The sequence below is a fragment of the Neophocaena asiaeorientalis genome, unplaced genomic scaffold (assembly GCF_003031525.2).
Source record: "Neophocaena asiaeorientalis asiaeorientalis breed wild unplaced genomic scaffold, Neophocaena_asiaeorientalis_V1.1 scaffold629, whole genome shotgun sequence".
NCBI lineage: Eukaryota > Metazoa > Chordata > Mammalia > Artiodactyla > Phocoenidae > Neophocaena > Neophocaena asiaeorientalis.
In genome coordinates this window covers 6,112,349-6,134,761 of record NW_020175468.1, presented here as the reverse complement: position 1 = coordinate 6,134,761, position 22,413 = coordinate 6,112,349, and the positions used below count along the sequence as shown (strand labels likewise).

At 50.3% G+C, this 22,413-nt stretch overlaps 2 protein-coding genes across 2 annotated transcripts in view; one reads left to right on the top strand and one right to left on the bottom strand.

The window, feature by feature from the left end:
- The window catches only part of XRCC1 (X-ray repair cross complementing 1), a 24,598-nt gene extending 5,881 nt beyond the window's left edge, over window positions 1-18,717 (bottom strand). The window contains exons 1-5 of the mRNA XM_024768284.1: window positions 18,588-18,717; window positions 17,643-17,735; window positions 8,751-8,861; window positions 2,430-2,588; window positions 1,459-1,533 (exon numbers count right to left, since the gene is read on the bottom strand). Coding sequence (XP_024624052.1) covers window positions 1,459-1,533; window positions 2,430-2,588; window positions 8,751-8,861; window positions 17,643-17,735; window positions 18,588-18,638 — 489 coding nt within the window. The 5' untranslated portion in view covers window positions 18,639-18,717. The remainder of the gene's footprint in view (window positions 1-1,458; window positions 1,534-2,429; window positions 2,589-8,750; window positions 8,862-17,642; window positions 17,736-18,587) is intronic.
- A 728-nt stretch (window positions 18,718-19,445) lies between these two features.
- The window catches only part of PINLYP (phospholipase A2 inhibitor and LY6/PLAUR domain containing), a 4,350-nt gene continuing 1,382 nt past the window's right edge, over window positions 19,446-22,413 (top strand). The window contains 4 exon segments of the mRNA XM_024768283.1: window positions 19,446-19,462; window positions 19,782-19,902; window positions 19,905-19,989; window positions 21,106-21,222. Of these exon segments, the coding sequence (XP_024624051.1) occupies window positions 19,446-19,462; window positions 19,782-19,902; window positions 19,905-19,989; window positions 21,106-21,222 (340 nt within the window).

The following is a 22,413-nucleotide window of genomic DNA, read 5'->3' as shown; positions in this document are numbered from 1 at the left end:
TTCGGCCTCCGAGGCCTAGGACCTGGCTGTACTTGGGGGTGTTGGCAAAGGCGCAGCTGGCAGAGAGCGGAATGGAGGGTGTCAGCCCGGTGTGATCTGAGAGGTGAAGGGCAAAGAGGGACAAGGGGCACGGAAAGAGAGAGACAGGGAGAGACACGGGACAGATGTGGGAGAAGCAGAAAAGACACAGGGAGGCCGAGGGGAAGACTTTAAGAATCAGAGGGAAGAAGAGAAAGAGAACAAGAGGCAGAGGATACAGAGAGGTGAAGTAACAGAGAGAAGGCAACACAGAGGAGACGAAGAGAGGCAGAGGAGAGGCAGCGGGGAGCGTGGGGAGGGATCGCAGGCCTACATGAGATGGGTGCTGTCTGGAGTCCAGTCTGGACGATACTTGGCCCCCAGCTCCAGGGCCTTGTCCCGGAGCTCCGAGCGGAAGGGGTTCTGGAAGCCGCTCAGTACCACCACCACACCCTGAAGGATCTTCCCCAGCTCCTGCGGGCCGGCGCGGGGGGCCCTGGGCTCAGCACCTTCTCCTCGGGGCTTCCCTGGCGCCGCCCCCCGTGCTGCGGCAGGGACAGGGGCAGTGGCTGGGGTAGGGGTGGGAGCTGACACTGGGGAGGCCAAGGAGTGGATTCAGTCAGTAGCTGTAGGGCTACACCCCCAGCCCTTCCCTACCCAGACCCAGAATCCAGGCCCCCGGCCCCTCCCACCTCAGACCCAGGATCCAGGCCCCCGGCCCCTCCCCCCTCAGACCCAGGATCCAGGCCCCTGTGGGAACAAGGAATCCAGTTTGCTCACATTTGGGTCTCTTGAGGGCGGGTGGTGAGGGCTGGGTGGACGGTTTGCTGGGGGTCTTCTTTTCTTCGTGGCTCAAATCCAGCTTCCTCTTGCCTCTGGGGGACTCCTGAGGATGAGGGGGTGGGATGGGCCGAGGCCTCCAGCTCACCTCCTCCCTTTCCATCCCACCAGGGTCCGATGATCTTACCTTGGAGGTGCTGCCTACTGTCTTGGAGGCCGGAGAGGCAGAGGAGGCGGCACTGGAGGCCTGCAGTGTAGCAGCTGCATAGCTGGGTCCTGCTGGGTCACTGGCTGCGACTGCAGAGGGAGAAAGTGGAGCCAGGCTGAGAGGGCTGGACCCTCAGACCCTTCGGCTCCTATCCATGGGACACAGAGTGTTGTTCCCAAGACCTGAGAGTGACCCAGGAGTCCAGGCCCCCGGCCTTTACTCATTCAGGACCCAGGTTTCCCGCACTCACCTGGGGGGGTCTTGTTGATCCGGCTGAAGAAGAGAGCCCCGGGTCTCAGCGAGCTGGCGCTCTCATCCTCCTCCTTCACGCGGAACTGGCCGAGCTTGGTCACTTTCTAAGGTCCCACAAGGTCAGCGCAGTGGGAGGGCTGTCAGCAGGGTGGGGTGAAGAGGTGGGGAGAAGGTTCTGGGCGGTGGCAGGTAGAGCTTACCTGGGATGAGGCCTCGGCCTCCTCTTTGTCTGGGGGGCTGTGAAACCTTACAAAACTCAGGCCATAGGGGGCATCCTGGGAGAGGAGGGGTGGGAATCAGGGAGTGTGGCCAAAGACTAAGGCTTGGCCCCAATCCCTTTTATTTACAGAAACCCCTTTCTGGCTCTTTCCCTCCTATGGACACACACATGCGGGGACGTGACCGCATGATAACGACAAGGATGATAACAGCAAGCTGTCATTGAGCCCTAACTTGGGGTCAGGCTCGGTGTAAAGCCCTTCACATGCACCAGCTCCTTAAGCCTCTGCTGGGTGTCTAAGCAAATCCACTCTGCGTACCAAACTCCTGCCTGTGGAATGGGAGGGAGGGCTGGGTATCACTTCTGGAACTCAGAAATGCTCCAGACTCTTTCCCCCTCTGCTGGGTGGATGCAGAGCCATGAGATGGAAGGAGACTGGGTCCGGGATGACTGGCCAAACACCTCCCGGGACAGATCCAGAGGTATAAGAAGTATACCTTTACTGTGTGCTGTCATTACATACTCGGGTCTCGTCACCACAGCTTAGCATCCCTAACTTACAGCAACCCCGTAAGGATCAGGAAACTGAAGCCAGAGGTCACACAGCTAAGGAGTGGAGAAGCCAGGTTTTAAACCAGCGTTCTGACTCCAGATCTCGTGATATTAACTCTGAGGCCCAATTCTACGAGGCCCCATCTCCAACAAGTCAGCAGCTCCCCCTCCCAATTCCCCTGAGGTCTTGCAGGTCATCCTTCCTCATCTCCCTCCAGGAAGCGAAGATTCCTATACGGGAAGGACCTCAAACCAATTTCAGAGAACGCAGGAACCCAGCCTCCTTGTAATCCCACGGGGAGACCAACTGTCCGGTCCTCCCAGCCCTCTGGGACTCAACATCGGCCTCTCGTCTCTCTCGTGGCTCGGGACCAAGGACCCCACTCCCACCCTGGGTACCTTGCTGTAGGGCTGGCTGCAGACAATTTTGACGCGGTCCCAGCGCTTCTCTGCTGCTGCCCGGACCAACTTGTCGGGCCCAAAAATGCGAACGCGGTTGGAATTTGAGCCACTGCGACTCTCGGAAGGGGACATGAAAGACGAAGTGACCAGAAGGACCTGGGGAAAGGCACAGAGGATGAGAACCAGGCCTGGCTGGTTTCAGTGACACCTCCTGGGGGCTGGAAGAGGGCAGGGGCCTGAGCAGGGACCAGGGAGTCGCCAGATCCAGCTGTACCTCAACCTGCCTCAGGGCCTCTAGACTCTTCTCATTTCTGGGCCTCCAGTCAGTCCTTCCCTGACACAGGCCCCAGAGGGGTCCTTCTAGTGCCAGATCTGAACCACCCTTCTCTAAATTCTTCCAGAGTCTTCCATATCTGGCCACATGGCGGGAACCCTCAGGACAGGGAGCTTCAGGAACCCTCACCAGCAGAGGATATTCACAATGACTGGCACAATATTCACACACCTTATTGTATTTTTTTTTTTTTTTTTTTTTTGGCCGTACCACACAGCTTGTGGGATCTTAGTTTCCTGACCGGGGACTGAACCTGTGCCCTTGGCAGTGAAAGCATGGAGTCCTAACCACTGAACCACCAGGGAATTCCCTCAAACACCGTTTTGAAACGCACAGCTGAGTCAGCAGAAGAGAGGCCAGAAATCACAGTGCAGAATCCAAAGAGGTAGGGGAGCTGCACCCATTACTAAGTGACTGCCTCTCAGTTCAAACCCGCCCTCAAAAAACAAACAAACAAAATAAATAAAGAATAAAATAAAATAGAAAAAATACAAAAGAAGAAAAGACAAGAAAATATTTTAAAAAGAAAAGAGAAGAAAAGAAAAGAAAACACCCCACCCTTGGTAGCTCAGCTCTGGGATGCTGGGGACGTTTCTAATCTCCAGCTGCTCCTTGTCAGGCTCTGCCAGCAGGGGGAGCTAGAGAGACAAGGCTGGAGGAGGGAGGCGGGACCTGAGCCTTCTTGCAGATCCCCCGAGCAGCACCCAGGTGTGCTTCGCTCCTGCGTCTGCAGCTGTTGTTCTTCCCCCGGGGCGGCAGATGAATCCAGTTTGCAGCTTCCCAACACCTGCAGAACTGGCCTCACTGCACCCTCTCAGGGACATACCAGAACCAGCCAGGGAGCTCCCCTTCCTCAGGGTCTGAGTTTCAGCTCCAAGGGCCCCACCTCCAAGCTTGGAAACATCTACCCTTCAGTCATGCCAACCTCTTCCTTTTGTTCCTCCAACCCTAAGGGCGGTGACTGCCCCCTGCAGTTGCTTCCGCGTCCTGCCTTAGTCTTCTGGCCTCTTCGGTTCAATACCTTGTTACTAATTCTTTACGTTAATTCTCTCTGTTAAACTAACTGGTGTGGTTTCAGTCTCCTGGTGGGACCCTGACTGATACAGTGGGTGGCACTGATGTTGGTGATTCCCGGTGGCACAGAGCTTGATTTTAAAGGGCTCTAGGTGGTGGTAGCAGGAGAGACCAAGAAAGAAAGCCTGTGCTCCAAGTCAGGAAGAAAGGCATCTTAGGGACCGTGCCACAGAGCAGAGAGCTGGGCCTCTCCAAAGGGCAACACGCTCCGTGGGTAAATTAGGAAGGAATGTGCCTTGTGGGAAGAGTCAGTGGGAGGCTTTAGCTCTGGGGAGACAGCAGAGAAAAGCTGAAAAATTCTCTCTGGAGACTCCTAACCGCAGGTCTGTACTCTCAAGGATTTGCAGTAAAAATCCACACTAGTTATCTGCGTGGAAGAACCCAAGGTGAAAATTTTAAGTGGTCCCATGTATGTAGTATCACCTGGTGCCGGGGCAAATCCTCTTTGGAGGAACGTACTTCAAACCAGGCCCTCAAAGAATTCCCACAGATACACTCCCCAAACGCAGAATCAACAATCACACACACACACACACACACACACACACACACCCATGAGGCATAAGGAAACAGGCTGCCATGATTTAGGGTCAGCAGAAACTATAAACTGCAGACTCAGACCCACAAAGACTGCACATATTGACATTATCAAACACACAATATAAAAGTAATTGTGTTTAACAGTCTAAAGAAATAAATGGAGCTATTAACAGTATGACGAAGGAACAAAAACTGACCAGGCAGTTTTGAAAAGCAGTGGAAGAGCTGTGTGCCCAACACTAAGGGATGAACCGTGATTGGTCCAAGTGGTCCGATTCCCTCTGCCAGTGGCTGGTCCAAGGATGGACAATTCGATGTTAAGAGGAAGGCTGCTGGAAGCTTTTGGAAAAGATTTTCCTTCTTCATTAAAGAGAAACAGAGGATGGAAGAAAACCACTGCTTTTCTGCCATTCCACTCCTCCGCTTTCTGCTTCGGATGCTACTAGGTGATAGATGGAGCCATAGCAACCATCTTGTAACCATGTGGGCAAAGTCCAAAAGAATCAAGAGGTGCCCAACCAAGCACCCTGACTTTGTTCAGTTGCCCAATCAACTCTGGGTCTGCCTAATGCTGGACTTCCCTCCTAAGGAAACAATATATATTCTTAGGCAGTAAGCCACCTTTAGTTGGGTGTAATCTGTTACTTAGTCTCTTTTCTAACTGACATGCTGTGAAATTAGAAAACAAAAGCTTTTTGCTGAGAAAAACATAGACTGTAACTAGATATCTCCTTGTGCTCAGCTCTTGATTATGAAAAGGAAACAGCAAAGATGACAAAAATTATACAGAAGGGAAGCCAGCTCCCTGGCCTTGACTACACTTGTTTATAAAAGGGCTGATTCTGAGCCGATGGGAGAGCTGAATTACCATCTAGTGACTAAATGAAGGGGCAACACAAGCTGTGGTTGGCAGCTGCCACCCACACTAAGGGGGAGCCTCCCTCACAATATACTCTCCTCCCACTCACTGTGAAGAGAAAACAACTCCAGTTGTTTTATTATCCAATACTGTCTTTAAGGTTCTAGGATTAAACCTTTATTCTCTAGACTGCGTTAACCTTGCAAGCTTAGATATCCCCTTTGCAGAACTTGGAGGGGTTAAAAGAAAAAAATGTTGGGACTTCCCTGGTGATCCAGTGGTTAAGACTCCGCGCTCCCAAGGCAGGCGGCCCAGGTTTGATCCCTGGTCAGGGAACTAGATCCCACATGTCGCAACTAAGAAGCCCGCATGCCGTAACCAAGACCCAGTGCAGCCAAATAAACAAACAATAAACAAATATATTTTTTTAATGTTGATGATTTTGTAGAAAATGTCACTAGTTATTAAAATATGTGCCTTTGGCTTCGTTTGTATGGGTGACATCGAAACGGACCAGTCCTGCTCGGCCCTTTTTCCTTTTCTTTCTTGACTCTTCCAACCTATCTAGTCTCTGGGCAGAAACCAGACCTTATAAGTCCCAGAGTCTTTAATTCAGTCTTGGCTAGCAGTTATAACAAAACTTCCAGCAGAAGTTTAATTAAAAACCTTGAGAGAATGGGAGACTATTGACATAGGGGTTTTCATACTCTGAAAAGATCAAGCCCTAAGCTAACCATTCCACCTTTCTAGGTAGATAAGATAAGAATAATAAAGATTCACATGCCCGATTAGATAGTTTTAGCTAACAATGCACTTACTCTGTCTCCATAATTATAAAGTAGAATTTTGATCTAAATCTCTTTGCTAAGAAGCACAGAAAACTCTTTTTTTATAGTCCCAAAGATTGTTGATTTTATTTAAAATTTGAAACAAGGAGGCCATTAGACTCAGTGACTCTAGTGCCTTAGGTAGCCTAAGTAAACCAACCAAAATCTAAGCCAGAGTTGGTGTACTCGAATCTAAGAAAATGAAATCAACTAATCGTGAATAGCCAAGTCACTAGATTTTCCCAAGTAAGGGAACCATTTAAGCTCTAGCCAATTAAATAATTGCTTTGCTTTGCTTCCCTGTTTTCTCTCTAAACATCTCTGTCCTAGCCCATCCACACAGCACCCCTAATCATTTTTCAGTTTTGGCTGCCTGATTTGAATTGTTTGCTCAAATAAACTCTTCAAAACATAATGTGCCTTAGTTTGCCTTTTTACAACTTATAGAACTTTTATTTTATTATTATTATTTTTTGGGCCACACCACGCAGCTTGTGGGATTTTAGTTCCCCGACCAGGGATGGAATCTGGACCCTCGGCAATGAGAGCGTGGCATCCTAACCACTGGATCTCCAGGGAATTCCCTAGAACCTTTAGAATAAGAATGTGTGTTCAAGGAAAACCTCACTGGTTAAAACGTACCTTGTAAGGTGGAAAAAGCACTTGATAAAATTCAACACACATGCATTTAAAAGACCGGCAATATCAAGTATAAGTAAGGATGGGAAGCAAAAAGAACTCATATACTGCTGAAGGGAATATAAACTGATACAACCATTTTGGGAAACTGTCCATTTCTAATAAGGTTAAAACATACATCTACCTGAAGACCCTGCAATTCGACTCTTACGTTATTTACCTAAAAGAGATCTCTACACAGAGGCTTGTACAAGAATGTTCACAGCAGCTTTTTTCATAATAGTCAAAAAGTGGTGGACTTCCCTGGTGGTGCAGTGGTTAAGAATCCGCCTGCCAATGCAGGGGACACGGGTTCGAGCCCTGGTCTGGGAAGATCCCACATGCCGTGGAGCAACTAAGCCCATGCGCCACAACTCCTGAGCCTGCGCTCTAGAGCCCACGAGCCACAACTACTAAAGCCCACGCGCCTGGAGCCCGTGATCTGCAACAAGAGAAGCCACCGCAGTGAGAAGCCCGCACACCGCAACGAAGTGTAGCCCTCACTCGCTGCAACTAGAGAAAGCCCGCGTGCAGCAACAACGACCCAACGCAGCCAAAAATAAATAAATAAAATACATAAATTTATTAAAAAAAAAAAAAAGTGGTGGGGAGTTCCCTGGCGGTCCAGTGGTTAGGACTCAGCACTTTCACTGCTGGGGCCTGGGTTCAATCCCTGGTTGGGGAACTAAGATCCTGTAGGCTGCACGGCATGGCCAAAAAAAAAAGTGGCAACAGCCCAGATGCCCGTCAACGAGAGAATGGATGAACAAATTGGGATCTACGCTTACAGTGATATGGCTCAACAATAAGGTGGAACAGACCGCTGACATATACATGATATGTCAGAACACCAAAAAAACAGTACGTTGAGTAAAGCCAGCCACAAAGAAAGAACACATGCTATATAAAATTCCACTTATGTGAAATTCTAGGACAGGCAAGAAAAGAGATCAGCGGTGGCCTGAGCTGAGGGTGGGAGGAGTGACTGCAAAGGGACACGAGGGAACTTTCAGGAAGGCCAGCGATGCTCTGCGTCTTGATCTGGGGGACAGTTACGCGGGTGTGTACATCTGTCAAAACGCTGACCTGTGCATTTTATTATATGCGAAATATACCTCAATTGAACAAAATTTTTCACTGCAAGAAAACAACTGATTTGTTCACTTAAAATTGTAACCTCTCTTTTTCACAGTAGGTTGATTTTTACCCCAGATCATTTTGCTGACTGACCAGCTGGCTCATTATGGTCTCACCGCTCCGGCTTGAATCCATTCAACTGGTTAAAAAAAGGATTGGGCCAATTTTCAAATTTCAGTAAGTCCCCTACATACAAACTTTCAAGTTGCGAACTTTCAAAGATGCGAACGTGCCCCTGTATGCCAGCTGTTGTACTGTGCTACTGTACTTTTCAAGGTACTCTACTGGAAGATTAAAAATGTTTTCTTTACTTTCTGCGTTTGTTTTTTAGGTATTATTTGTGTGAAAAGTATTATAAACCTATTACAGTACAGTACTATACTACTGTGTTAGTTGGGTACCTAGGCTAACTTTGTTGGACTTATGAACAAACTGGACTTACAAACAGGCTCTCGGAACGGAACTCGTTCATATGTAAGGGACTTACTGTATTTGTAATAGAGCAAAAGGCTTGTAAACATTTGTCACAAATAAAGTAACTAAGAGAGGCACCCCAAGCAATTCGGAATCTCAACTGGCTGCGACATCTCTGAGAAGTTCTGGGACCAGAAGCAGAGGAGTTTTGCTCTCAAGCAGCGACTGAATCGTAGAACAAACAGGTGCCTCTGGTTGTTTCTGCAGCCATGTTGCAATTTCAGCCAAATCCCTGCTGCACACAGCTTATCACCTGGGTCTGCTCTTTGTCTCCGGGAACCCTGGGCTCCTCTGGAGGGCCACCGTCAGTGTGACTCGCCTCCACCCTGGTCTGGAGCCTGGGAGGTCTGGGGCCTCGATGGGGGCGCCTGGGGCAGGGATCAGCAGGGGCTTACCTCGTAGTCCTGCTCCCCGGCCCCTCCGGCTGAGCTGCCCACCAGCACCTCCACGAAGGCCGAGCCGTCGTTCCCGATGTGCACGCGGTGTATCTGCTCTTCCTTCTCTAACTGCAGGGGAGGGAAAGCGCACTGTCAGTGCCGCTCTGCCCCCCTCCCCCAGCTCTCTGTGGGACCTCGGAAGAGGGATGACCCCCATCCGGGCCCCCTCGTCTCCTTGCAAAGTCAGCTCGGTGACAGTGAAGACAGGGCTGAGTGGGGCCACTGCGTCCCCTGCACGCAGCACAGGGTGTAGAGTCAGAGCTCGAAAATATTCACCGACCGACCGCGTAAGCTCCCACACCCACTTCCCTGACTCTGCCGGACTCTGCCGGATGGGCCGCTAACCCGCCACCACGGAGTTCTCCTTGGTGGCGCTATGCAGACAAATGGCACATCTGTCACCCCCAACCCCAATCACACAGGGCTCCGGGGAAGCTCCCTGAGGGTAGGGGCCTAGTCTGGTTTGGCTCACCACTGATTCCTGGGTTTGAGTCCCAGCTCTGCCACACGCTAGCTATGTGGCCTTGTCAGCTCACCTCTTGGAGCCTCAGTTTCCTCATCTGTAAAGTGGGGATGGTCACCCTATCTAGGGTTATGCACGTAAATACTACGGCCTCAGGGACCGGCATGTAGCAGGCACCCTGCCACTGCCAGTCAGGAAGCAGTATTAGTCGCTGCTTGATGACTATTTGTCAAAAGAAGGCAAGAGGTGACTGTAGGATGGCTTGCCCCCAAAGTTTCTGCCATTCCTGTCTGACAGTAAAGGCCATGTGGGGGTGGAAGGCAGTTAAGAATGGCTGAAGCAAGTCTCCTGCTTTCCACTCTGGGGATCTTTTATTTGGCTCCTAGAATGACAAGTTACTACGACCCCCAAAGGTACCTAGTCTGCCACCCTACACCAGGATCATCTGACGGTCGGTCCGATCTGCCCTGTCACCTCCCCGTCGGGAGGCGGCCCGGACACTGCCTGCACCCTGCGGTAGGCAGGAACATCCCTCCGGGGAAGGAAGGAGCCTGGGCTTGTGGGGAGGTCAGCCTGACTTCAAATCCAGCCCTGCCACTTCCAAGCGGTGCAGCCCTGGGTGGCATATAACCTCTCTGAGCTGCAGTTTCCTCACAAGTGAAAGGCGAGGGTCATCATAACAGTCCTCCTTCCGAGGGGAGTCTAGATGACACATACTAACCACCGCAACCCACAGCCATTGCAGCGGACATCTAAGTGCTCAGATGTGGCAGACCCATAATAGCTGTATCTTCTCTCCGCCCCACAGCTCTTCGAGAGAGACAGGAGCTGTTATTATCTCTATTTCACACGTTAGCAAATGGAGGCAGGAAGCGGTTGTGTCACTTCCCTGAGGTCACACAGCTGGCGCCCAGGCAGCCTGGCTGGGCTAAAATAAAGGTGTCAGCAGGGCTGCATTCCTTCTAGAAGTTCTGGGGGAGAATCGTTTCCTTGTCTTTTTTTTTTTTTATTATTAAAGCTTTTTTAAAAAATTAATTTATTTTATTTATTTTTGGCTGCATTGGATCTTCATTGCGGTGCGCGGGCTTCTCACTGCGGTGGCTTCTCTTGCTGCGGAGCACAGGCTCTAAGCTCGCGGACTCAGTAGTTGTGGCGCATGGGCTTAGTTGCTCCATGGCATGTGGGATCTTCCTGGACCAGGGCTCGAACCCTTGTCTCCTGCATTGGCAGGGGGATTCTTAACCACTGTGCCACCAGGGAAGCCCATTTCCTTGTCTTGTTTCCAGCTTCTAGAGGCCCCTGCACTCCTCGGCTGTGGTGCCTTCCTCCATCTTTGGAGCCAGCAATGGCATTGCTCCAACCTCTGCTTCCGTCTTCACATCTCCTCTGACTCTGGTTCTCCTGCCTCCCTCCTTCCCTTTTAAGGACCCTTGTGATTGCGCTGCACACACCCCCCAATCATCCAGGCCAATCTCACCATCTCAAGATACTCAGTTCGTCACATCCACAAAGTCCCTTTTGCCACATAAAGGACATATTCACAGGTTCTGGGATTAGGATGTGGATATCTACTGGGGGCATTATTCTGTCTACCACACTTAGCTAAGCTCTTCCTGGGCCAGGCATCACTGAATCCTCACAATCACCTTGGAAGGAAGGGTCTGTAACTCTCCCAGCTTCACAGATGGGGAAACTGAGGCTCAGGCAGGTAAATAAATGGCTCACATGTCACACATAGCTAGTGACTGGAAGAGAAATTCAGACCCAACTGCCTGACGACAAGCCAACACTGCTTCTCAATTCCCCAGTTTCAATCCTTGACATAAAAACTCAACACCTTGGGAATTCCCTGGTGGCCCAGTGGTTCAGACTCTGAGCTTCCACTGCAGGGAGCAAGGGTTCGAACCCTGGTCAGGGAACTGAGATCCTGCATGCCGTGGGGCGTGGCTGAAAAAAAACTCTGCCTCTCCCACATTTAAAGTATGGGGTCCTCCATCTAGTAGGATGTATATATATATATTTTTAATGAATGGTTCTTATTTCATATATGACTACTTCTACTTTAAACACACACATATACCCCCCTGTCTTTCTTTTGATAAATAAAAAATCTCTTATAAAAACATGGAAACAACCTAAATGCCCATCAGTTTATGAATGGATACACACTGTATGATATTCCCTACAACGGAACAGTATTCAGCTGTAAAAAGGAATGAAGCACTGATCTAAGCTACAACATGTAGGAACCCCGAAAACCTAATGCTAAGTGAAAGGAGCCAGACAAAAGGCCACATATTCTATGGTCTTATTTATATGAATGTCCAGTATAGACAAATCCATAGAGACAAAAAGTATATCAGTGATACATATACACACTAGTATATATAAAGTAGAGAACCAACAAGGACCTACTGTACTGCACAGGGAACTATACTTCATATTTCGTAATAACCTATAATGGAAGAGAATCTGAAAAAAAATCTAAAACTAACACAACATTATAAATCAACTATACTTCAATTTTAAAAAACTGGAGGGACTTTCCCGATGGCGCAGTGGTTCATACTCCATGATCCCAACGCGGGGGGCCCGGGTTTAATCCCTGGTCAGGGAACTAGATCACGTGTGCATGCCACAACTAAGAGTTCACATGCCACAACTAAGGAGCCCGCCTCCGCAACTAAGGAGCCCTCGAGCCACAACTAGGAGCTCACTGGCCTCAACTAAGGAGTCCACGTGCTGCAAATGGGGAGCCGGCGAGCTGCAACTGAGGAGCCCGCCTGCCACAACTAAGACCCAGCACAACCAAATAAAAATAAATAAATGAATTTTTTTTTAAGTTTAAACTAAAATAGTAATATATTTTTTCTTGAAGATTTAAAAATTAAAAAGAAGGTTAATATCAAGTGCTGATTTAAATGTACACCAGCAGTGTTAAATGCAGATTAATTCAGTAAATTCACTTGAGTGAAAAAAATAAAATAAAATAAACAATTGAATTCCCTATTTTAACAAAAGTACATCGGTGGTTGCCAGCAGCAACCTGGGGAAAGGGGAATAGGGAGTGATCACTTAATGGTTTTCGGTTTGTTTTTGGGGTGATGAAAATGTTCTGGATTAGATAGCAGGAATGAAGGCAGAACATGGTCAATATTCTAAAAAACCCTGAACTGTACACTTCAAATGGTTAAGACCTTTACATTACGTGAATTTTACCTCAAGAAAAAAGACGTGAGTGTTCAGTAAGTATCAGCTGTGAGGAGAAAGGCTTAAGCACAGGGTGAGTCATCTGTGGCCCGGGTTTGTGTGTGCCTTTCCCAGGAAGACAGAATTCACGACAGTGGAAGAAATGAGACATGGAAGGTTTGCAAAGTCCCAGAGACATCTTATTAAAAAAACTGTTCCAAGACAAACATCATATTTTATTGCTTCTATGCCGAGTCTATAAAAAAAAGAAAAAAAGAAAAAAAAAGATACAAACGAACTTACCTACAAAACAGAAAGAGACTCACAGACTTAGAGAACGAACTTATGGTTACCAGGGGGAGGGGTTGGGAGGAGGCACAGACTGGGAGTTTGGGATTGACATGTACACGCTGCTATATTTAAAATAGATAACCAACAAGGACCTACTGTATAGCACAGGAAACTCTGCTCAATACTCTGTAATAACCTGAATGGGAAAAGAATTTGAAAAAGAATAGATACATGTATTCGTATAACTGAATCACTTTGCTGTACACTTGAAACTAACACAACATTGTTAATAAACTCTACTCCAATATAACAACAACAAAAAAAACTGTTCCACATCCATGAAAGAATAAGGTAGAACTTGATGCACCATTAAAGAGAATAAGGTAGAACTTGATGCCATGACAATGGATCTCCAAGATACAGTTTCTTGGAAGAAAACAAGGGAGAGGACTGTTTACATACAGTGTACTTTTTAAAAGGTCGGGAGGGGTGGATATATACGCTTGTACATGGACAGAATGACCCGGGGGTAACATGAGAAACGGCTCACAGTGGTTGCCACAGGAGGGAAGACCTGGGCAGCAGAAATCGGGAGGGCGGGGGTAGGGAATGGAAGCAGGTGGTGGGGAGGAGTTTTCCTTTTCACTGTATACCCTCCCTTTTGTGCCTTTTGAGTTACGCACCATATGCAAATAACACCCATTTGATAAGTAAAGTTAATAAAAAATCTCAGTGGTTATCTCCAACAATGGCATACTACCCAGCCACACCCAGCAAGGAGGATGAAACTAACAAAATGAAACTAACAAACAATGCTGGGAAAGAAAAGAGCAGCCAGAGGTGAAAGTACTATATACCCTGTGATTCCATTTATGAACAATTCAAAGCCAGCCAAAGCTAATCAATGCTGTTAAAAATCTACTCCATGGTTACCCTTGTCCGGGAGCAGTGACAGGAAGGAGCACAAGGGGGCGTGGGAGGGGGTGTGTTCTGTTCCTTGATCTGGTTGGCAGTACACGGGCTGCAGTTCCTGACGATTCACTGGACTGTATGCTTTGCTGTACGCACGTGTCATGTCAAGAGAAGGTAAAAAATTTTAAAACATCACAATGGCAAACTGGGTGATGAGAAACCACTGAAAAACAGAAAGAGAACGTGTCCACCTTGCTACTGAACATTTTTTCTAAAGAACACACCTCAGCATCCGGGGGGGATGGGAGGAGTTACACCTGGGCTACGTCTCAGCTACTCCCACCGGCCCAGGAGCGGTTAGTAAAGAGGCTGGAACTGCCCTCCTGGGAGCAGGTGATGGGTTGGCGATAGAGCCTCTTTCGGCCACCGCAAACGAAAAAGGCGTGTGGGGCCGTCACCACGAGCAGAGGGCTGAACCCCAGATGGTAATACAGATATTGTGAGATGCTATTTGAGGGGAAAAAAATACACAGTAGTAGGAAAATCCACAGATCAATCTACATGTCTTGGGGTCCTGAAGTTTCCTCTCATCACTTGCTTGAAAAGAACCGAAATTAGCACTCGGTGAGCCTGGAGTCACCCTGCACGCTGCCAACTGGCAAACGCCATCAGATTTTCCGAAGGGTCTCCAACGCGAAATAAATCGACAACCGCTGTGACAGTGCTGCCTGCTCCAGCACTTTCCCCTGCAGTTTATTCTCAACCTGGAGACCTCACAGAAGATTCTGGGAGAGGGGGCTTCCCTGGTGGCGCAGTGGTTAAGAATCCACCTGCCAATGCAGGGGACACGAGTTCGAGCCCTGGGCCGGGAAGGTCCCACGTGCCGCGGAGCGACTAAGCCCGCGAGCCACAACTACTGAGCCCGCGAGCCACAACTACTGAGCCCGCAAGCCACAACTACTGAAGCCCGTGCGCCTAGAGCCCGTGCTCTGCAACAAAAGAAGCCACCGCAATAAGAAGCCCTCGCGCTGCAATGAAGAGTAGCCCCCGCTCCCCGCAACTAGAAAAAGCCTGCACGCAGCAACGAAGACCCAACACAGCCAATCAATCAATCAATCAATCAGTAAAAGATTCTGTGAGAACCTAAGTCACGTTCTGTTCCTCCTCTGCTCAGAGGCCTTCCACGGCTCCCATCTCATGCAGAGTAAATGCTTAAATCCTTACAATGGCTTTTAGGCCTTACGTAGGTTAGGGGTCCTCTACCCCCACCCTATCAGCACCTACCCCTCTCCCCTGTCAACTCCGCTCCACCCACACACACGGCTTGCTGCTGTCCCTCCAGCCCGCCAGACACCAGCCAGGTACCAGCCTGGCACCGGCCTACCGGGCGCCAGCCTGCCTTGGACTCTGTTTCTTTCCCAGGTACCTGCATAACTCAGGAAGGCCTTCCCTAACCCCCTATTTAGAAAAAAACCTCTTGCCACTGCCTCATCTTCCACTGGAGGCATTTCTCATTCCTCTTTTTTCTTTTTTTAATATTTATTTATTTATTTGGTTGCACTGGGTCTTAGTTGCGGTAGGCGGGCTCCTTACTTGCGGCTCACCAGCTCCTTAGTTGTGGCCCGCGGGCTCCTTAGCTGTGGCATGCGAACTCTTAGTCGCGGCACGCGTGTGGGATCCAGTTCCCTGACCAGGGATCGAACCCCAGCCCCCTGCAGTGGGAGCACAGAGTCTTAACCACTGTGCCACCAGGGAAGTCCCTCCTCACTTCTCTTAACCATGTAATTTCCTCCCTAGGCACTCATCACCTGACATACGTACGTTTTACTTATTAATCGGTCAGTCCTTCCTTGCCAACGTAAAATCTCCACAGGACTGACGTACGTTTGTCTTGTGATGTCCCCTGCACTATGCCCCAGTACCTACAACAGTGCTGGGCCTACAGAAGGCGCTTCTATGAATGAATGAACAAATGAATCCATCCACTCCCAAGTCTCCAGGGCCTGTCCCTGTGCTGACAACTCCTACAGCCCTATCTCCAGCTCCATGTCCAATCGCTAGCTGTCCCCTGGATGTCCCAAAGTCGTAGCAAACCCGGACATCCCAACCAATGTGTCACCTTCTCAAGCTGCCCCTTGTCGAGGTTTCCCACTTTGGTGACAGGTGCAATATCCCCTTTGGTCTCCCAGGGCGGAGAATCCGGTGGCTTGTCTGGCTCCCTCGCTCCCCATATCCTGTCTCTTCTTGTTCCCAGTGCAACCGGGGTGCAGACCCAAATGGGATGTTCCTGATCATCTCCTGACCAGAGAGCCCAGCAGAATCAGCGCCCAGTAATTAACACATGAATCCCTCCCTTTACACAAACACCTGCCTGCTGACAGGGCACTTTTGCAAACATTACATCACCGGATTTTCACAGCAACCCTGGGCTCAGATCACATTATTCCCAATGGGCAGATGAGAAAACAGGTTCAGAGAAAAGAAACCATTTGCCTGAGGTCACAGGGTGAGTAAGAGGGACACGTGGGGTCTTAAATCCATGTCCCAAGACTAACTAAAAAAAACATTGGCTCTAGGCAAGTTTGTATAACCTCTCTGGGACTAGTTTCTTCCTTGTAAAAGGGGATAATAAAGGACTCGAGGTCATGGGGTTTTTATGAGGATTCAATGAATTAACCCATGTGAGGTGTTTAGAATGGTGACCGGCAGTTGTAATTTTTTTTCCTTTTAGTTCCCTGACCAGGGATTGAACCCGGGCCCTCGGAGCATGGAGTCCTAACCACTGGACCACCAGGGAATTCCCAGGCAGCTGTAACGTTGAATAAATGTTAGCTCTCATTATTCTTACTGTGTTAGGGACCTAAGAGATATTTAAATTCCTAAAATCATTCAGAAAATCTTGTGGGTCTGTGTATTTTTCCTGGGAAGAGAATTCTCAGATTCTCCCTAATTCTCAAAAGGTTCTGTGAACCAAAACTTTTTCAGAACCACTGGGCAAGAGAGAGACAGTAATAGGTTTTAACACAATCAGGTAAGCGTTGCTGCCCAACATCCCTCCCCAAACACCCCCTACATTCAGAAGGGAGGAATGTGGCCAAAATCAAGAAAGCCAAGGTATGAACACAGAGCAGCAGGACAAAGCGGCTAAGAACACCCACAGTAGGTTCAGGTCTTAGCACCGCCGTTTATTAGTGGTGATGACAGCCCCTACATTATCCAACTCCATGAAGAGTCGGGTCACACAGGTAAAACACCCAGGCCAGCGGCACCAGGCAAAGAGCAGATGCTTGGCAACACACCTAGCTCGCTTCTCCCACCAGCTTCTTATGCCGGAGAGGAACAGCCTGTTTGGAATTCTGTAACCATCTTGGGTCAAACTACCCTTTCCTCTTTGCCTCCCTCCAACTTCACAGAGAATGTACCAGAGCGCTCAGCATTCCAGACATGGTAGCTTAGACTGGCCACTTCACTTCGCCCTGCCCTATGCCCCAGTTTCCTCATCTTTAAAGTGAGGTTGACTGTGGACTTCCCTGGTGGTCCAGTGGTTAAGACTCCACACTCCCAACGCAGAGAGCCTGGGGTTGGATCCCTGGTCAGGGAACTAGATCCCGCATGCCACAACTAAGACCAGCGCAGCCAAATAAATAAACATTTTTTAAAATAAAAAAATAAAATGAGGTTGATTGGCTTAGATGATAATGAGACAACTTCCAGCCCTGAGCCCAGAGACTTTAGAAGGCGGGATACACGGCAATGATTTACTCTGTTCCAGCTGAGAAAACTGAGGCCCCGAAAGTAGCAGCAACCTACCTGAACCACACACTGATTCACCCCTGGCCTAGTGTCTGGATCACCTTTCTCCCCTGCTAAGGGGCACAGGGATCACACTGCTCATTTTCCAGGTGAGGAAGCTGAGGCCCAAAGGGAAAGTGCCTCAACTCGCTGCCAGTTTACTCCAGACTCCTATTAAGGAGATGGGGGGAGGTCAGAATCACCTGGAGCACCACAGAGATCGTCTTCTCGCCTGCCTTGGCTGCGCGCCACTTTCGGTAAGTGTCTGCCTTGAGAAGGTTTTCTGCACAGTAGGTCTGGAGAGAAGAGTGGGAAAGGGCAAGTTAGGGTGCAGAGATGACAGCTAGGTCCCCAGCTCTCAGATTATTCCATTGAGATCCCCCAGATTTAAGTTTCCCTATTAATCCCCACACACCATCTGCCTTGAGTCCCCTACAGCATTTTCCCCTAGAAGTTTACCCCTGGGCCTTCCAAGGAAGCTCCCCTATCCCTCCTTTTCTCTCTGAAAGTTCCTCTATTCCACATCTCTCTAGAATTCCCTTATGGCCTCTGAGAAATTCTCCCAGGACCCTCCTTAGAATTCCACAAAGTCCCTTTTGTGAAAGGAAAATCAAAATGAAGTCGGTATTGCTAAAAGGGCTCTCTAAAATGGAGCTGGGTGGCCACCGAGGAATTGGGACCACGCAGGTCTCAGCCTGGATGGAATGTGACCTTTTGACCACTTATTGCATTCAACACAGACATCCAGGACATCTACCAGAAACTCGAGATACTTATCGGACACTTACCGTAAAGTAACTCATGACGGCCTATTTATGGGGCCTTTACCCTAAAGTAACTCATGACACCCTATTCTTTAAAGCCAAATATTTCTTGTATCAGAGCAATTACAATTCTCTCTAGACAACTTTAACCACCTGGTGACCTTTGTCCTCATAAGCCCCTGACTCTCTCTCCCAACACACTTTCGGTTTTACGGAAATCTGTGTCTCTCTAATATCAGTTCCTAAAACCCCAAATAAAGTTCTTTTTTCTTCGCAGCCCGGAAACTGATTATTGTTCAACCCCTTTTGGGCTCCAAAAGTTCTCCTAGGGCCCCCTCAAGAATTCCTTTACTTCTTCCAACCTCCTCCACGCCAGTCCCTCACCGAGTCCTGGCTACTGCAGGATACCACATGGCGGAGGCGGATCTCCGGCATGTCAACGTCGTGGGCTTCGCCTGACCAAGAAGATGCTGGAGGGTCTGAGTTTAGGGTGCAGACAGCTGGGGCGCCCTGCGCGGGCTTAACTGCGCAAGCGCACGAGGCTCGGGCCTTTCAAACAGCGGCGCGCCGGAGGTCGCGTCAACACTGCGCAAGCCCAGTGCGTCTCTCCCGAGAGAGGCGACAGGGGCTGAGTTGCCTAGTAACGGGCTTCTCCCGCCTCCCTCTGGCCAAACCGCTCTCTAGCCCCCCCTCCCGGTGACTTTCACACTAGGTCTTCCGGGCATCTAGCAACCGGCGTGGCCTCCAGGACTGGTCCCCAGAAGAAATTCGCCATCCTCACCACCCCAACTGAAGCCTGGAAAGCAAGAGGCCAGCAAATCTGAGTGGATTTTTGCAGGGAGCCTGGAGCCTACCGCAACAGGCTCCCCTCCACCGGTTGCTGGCTACCCTCCCCATGCCCGCCACCAACACACACACACACACACACACACACACACACACACACACAATCTCTGATCTCTCAAGCTTATGCCTGCGGCAGAGAGAGTGGGTAAAGAACCTAAATAAAACACAATGCATGTGCCCAAACACACATCCAGCCTTGAGTGCTTCCAACCATGCCTCAGTTTTCCAATGTGACCTATGGGCATCTGTCTCGTACCATGCCCACCCCTGCCCGGTGACAAGCACCCCTCTGTTCCGTCCCCGAGAGACCCAGAAGGGCATCTTGGGGTGGGGTCGGAGCTGGAGACAACCCAAACACGGAAAAGTGAGTATGAACCAAGCGTGCCCCTACAGAACATGCTGGACGCTCCCCGGTAGGGCCCCACCCACGCTGGGCACCTCCTTGGGAAGAGAAAGAAGGGTATCTCAGTCCTAGCAGCCGCCCTACCCTGCAGGGAATCAAATGACCTGATTCTGAGATTCTGATCTTGGGCCTCAGGTCAGAAAAAAAAGAAAAGCGGGGGATAGGGGTGGGGGGTGGGGTGGGAATGTGAGAAAATAGGGAAGTGATCTTCTGGGTCCTGACGGAAGAGAGGGCTGGAAGTCCAGACTCCTGGGGTCCCCGTGGAAGAGGGGGCTGGGCACAAGATGCCCATGTCGCATTCAGATTCTGGTTCTGCCTCCCCACCCCAGAGCTACAGAGACCTGCCCCCAGATCTTACATCACTTCTTTCTCACCCTAGGGGTAGGGTGGGTCCAGACCCACCCCTCCTCAGCTTCCTATAAGAAGAGCTGGGGACCTGGGACTGCAGGTTCACTCACTCATCCAACATGAGGCTTTCCACGAAATCCCAGACCTTCCTGCTGGCTTCCGTGCTGCTCTGCACCCTCCTGGGTCTGGGTAAGTGACTAGGGGCCTGGAATCCTGGGACCTTCGGAAAGAGGACTATATGAGAGGGGCATTCAGCAAGGTCCTTCAGGGGGGAGGGGGAAAGAGGAGGTGTCCTGGGAATTCAGATTCATGGCAAAGGCAGAGGGTAAAGGACAGAAAGACTGGGGCCCCAAGGGAAGAATAGCTCAGAAACTTGTGTGTGTGAATCCCTGAGAAAGAAGGGGATTTGATGGGCTTTGAATCCCCTGTCCCCCAGGCAAGGTCTCAAAATAAGCCATCTGGGGACTTCCCTGGCGGTCCAGTTGTTAAGACTCTGCGCTTCCACTGCAGGGGGGGGCGGGGGTTCGACTCCTGGTTGGGGAACTAAGATTCCGCATGCCATGCAGCTCGGCCAAAAAAAAAAAAAAGACGTCTGAATTCTAGAAAATCAGAGTATGATTAGAAAGGGAAATTTTTTTTAAAAAAATGATGGGGCGGGGGAGAGATTTTCTTTCTCCCAGAACTCTAGGGAGTTCAGACCCCTGGTGTCCTCCCCTAGATGCAGGAATTCAGGCAAGCCCCACCTTCCCCAGGATGCAGTTGCCCAGTGTCTGGGCCCCCAGTTGCCTCCTCTCTCAGTACCAAGGGGTCCATGCGCTTGCCCTCCTGGTCCGTGCTCTCCCTTCTTGACCTGGGATGCAGATCCCAGCCTCAGGTACCCCTGCCTGGGCTCCTACTGTCTACAAGACCTACGCGTGGTACCTACAAGGAAGAGGATCTCACTTCCGAGAACCAGCTCGGCCTGAAGCTTCACAAAAGTCCATGGAAACCTTCACCAGGACCCCTCCCTGTCCCCAGACTTTCTCAGAGGACCCTAAAGTCCCCAGCCTTGTAATTAGGTAAACTTGCTCCCTGGTGGAGTCGCTTTGCACCCCGGAAAGCGGCTTTGCTGGAGCACCACCGCGTCTCTGCCGGAGCTTCGGACAGTTCCCTGGACAGCCGCCAATGCCCCGTCCAAGAACAATCAGGGAGACACCTTTCCCTCCTCCCTCAGACTGCCCCCCCCATCCCCCTCTGGACTCCGTCCGAAGTCTTGGTCCGCAGACCACACCACCCTTGACTAGAGCCCTGCTCTCTACACTGCAGGGTACCCACTAAGCTGTGAGGTGTGTACAGGCTCCGGACCCACGTGCAGTGGAAATGTGCAAACTTGTGACCCCGACCAGGACTCCTGCGTGGTCATCGTGGCTCACACCAACAGGAGTAAGAGCTCAGGGCGTGGCGTCAGATCCTGGGGAGGGGGCTGTGCTTTCGGGGTAGCAGATACCAGCACGCGCGGGGAGGAGCCTTCCAGTGGTGAGCAGGCAGGAAAGAGGGAAAGGCAATCTCGAGGTGGATGGAGGGAGGAGAATCCGATGGAATGACAGAAACCACTGTTGTCAGGGATTTCTGAAAATTAGACTCCAAAGAGTTGATGGGGTGGGGGTGGGGGGGGCAGATATAGAGACTTCCTTAGGCAGGAGGGGATCAGGGAAGGAAGGGACAAGGGGGAAGAGAGAAATCGCGAGAGGGGGAAAATCTAATATGCAAGAGGTGGAGGGGGGTGTGTAGAGGAGAAGGAAGGGGCTGGGGTGGGTTGGAAGGAATGTGACCAGGTTGACCATTTGGGGTGGGAAGGATCCCCTAGGGACGCGGGTTGGAAGAGACCATTCCTGACAAGAAGAGGAGAGATGATATTGGGGTAGAGGGAAAGATATAAAAGAACAGACAGGAGAGGGAAAATAATCCCGAAGCGTGGAGCAAATTATCACAAAGAAGTGGAGCTGCGGCAATGGGGAGACATATGCGTAAAATGGGAGAGGAGAGGCAACACTTAAATGGAAGGGACTCTCCCAGGCCTGAGGGAGGATGGGGGAGAAGGGGAGCAAAGGAAGAAACCACGGGGGGTGGGGTGTTCATTCAAAGCTGAAAGAGACCCAGAAACCCTTAGTTAAAGGAAGATGGTGGGGCGCGGCGTGAGACTGGAGAAGGAAGGATGTGTCGGGAGGTAAGGCCAACGTTGAGTGTAGGAAGGAACCATTCTGACCGGAGGGTGCGTGTAAGGTAACTGGGATAGAAGATTGCACGCTGCCCTACTCACCTAGCAAGAGTGGGCAGGTGGGGGAAGGACCTGAAAGTCTTGCAGAGGCCACCCAGGAGTATATGGGAGGGAGATGGGACCCTGGGACCGCAGGAGGAAGTTGGGGAAAAAAACACCTTTCTGTGGGGTAAAGAGGGGAAACCCTAGGGTTGGAAGAGACCACCGTACTGTGGGGAGGGGGAGGGGGAAGGCTGTGGAGGCTGGACGAGACCACTTCAGGCAAGACCTGAGAGTAGCCAAGGAGGGCAGCAAGAGACCATCGGTGGGAGGTCTGGGGAGTGACCCTGGGGAAATCTGGAAGAGACCACGTTAGA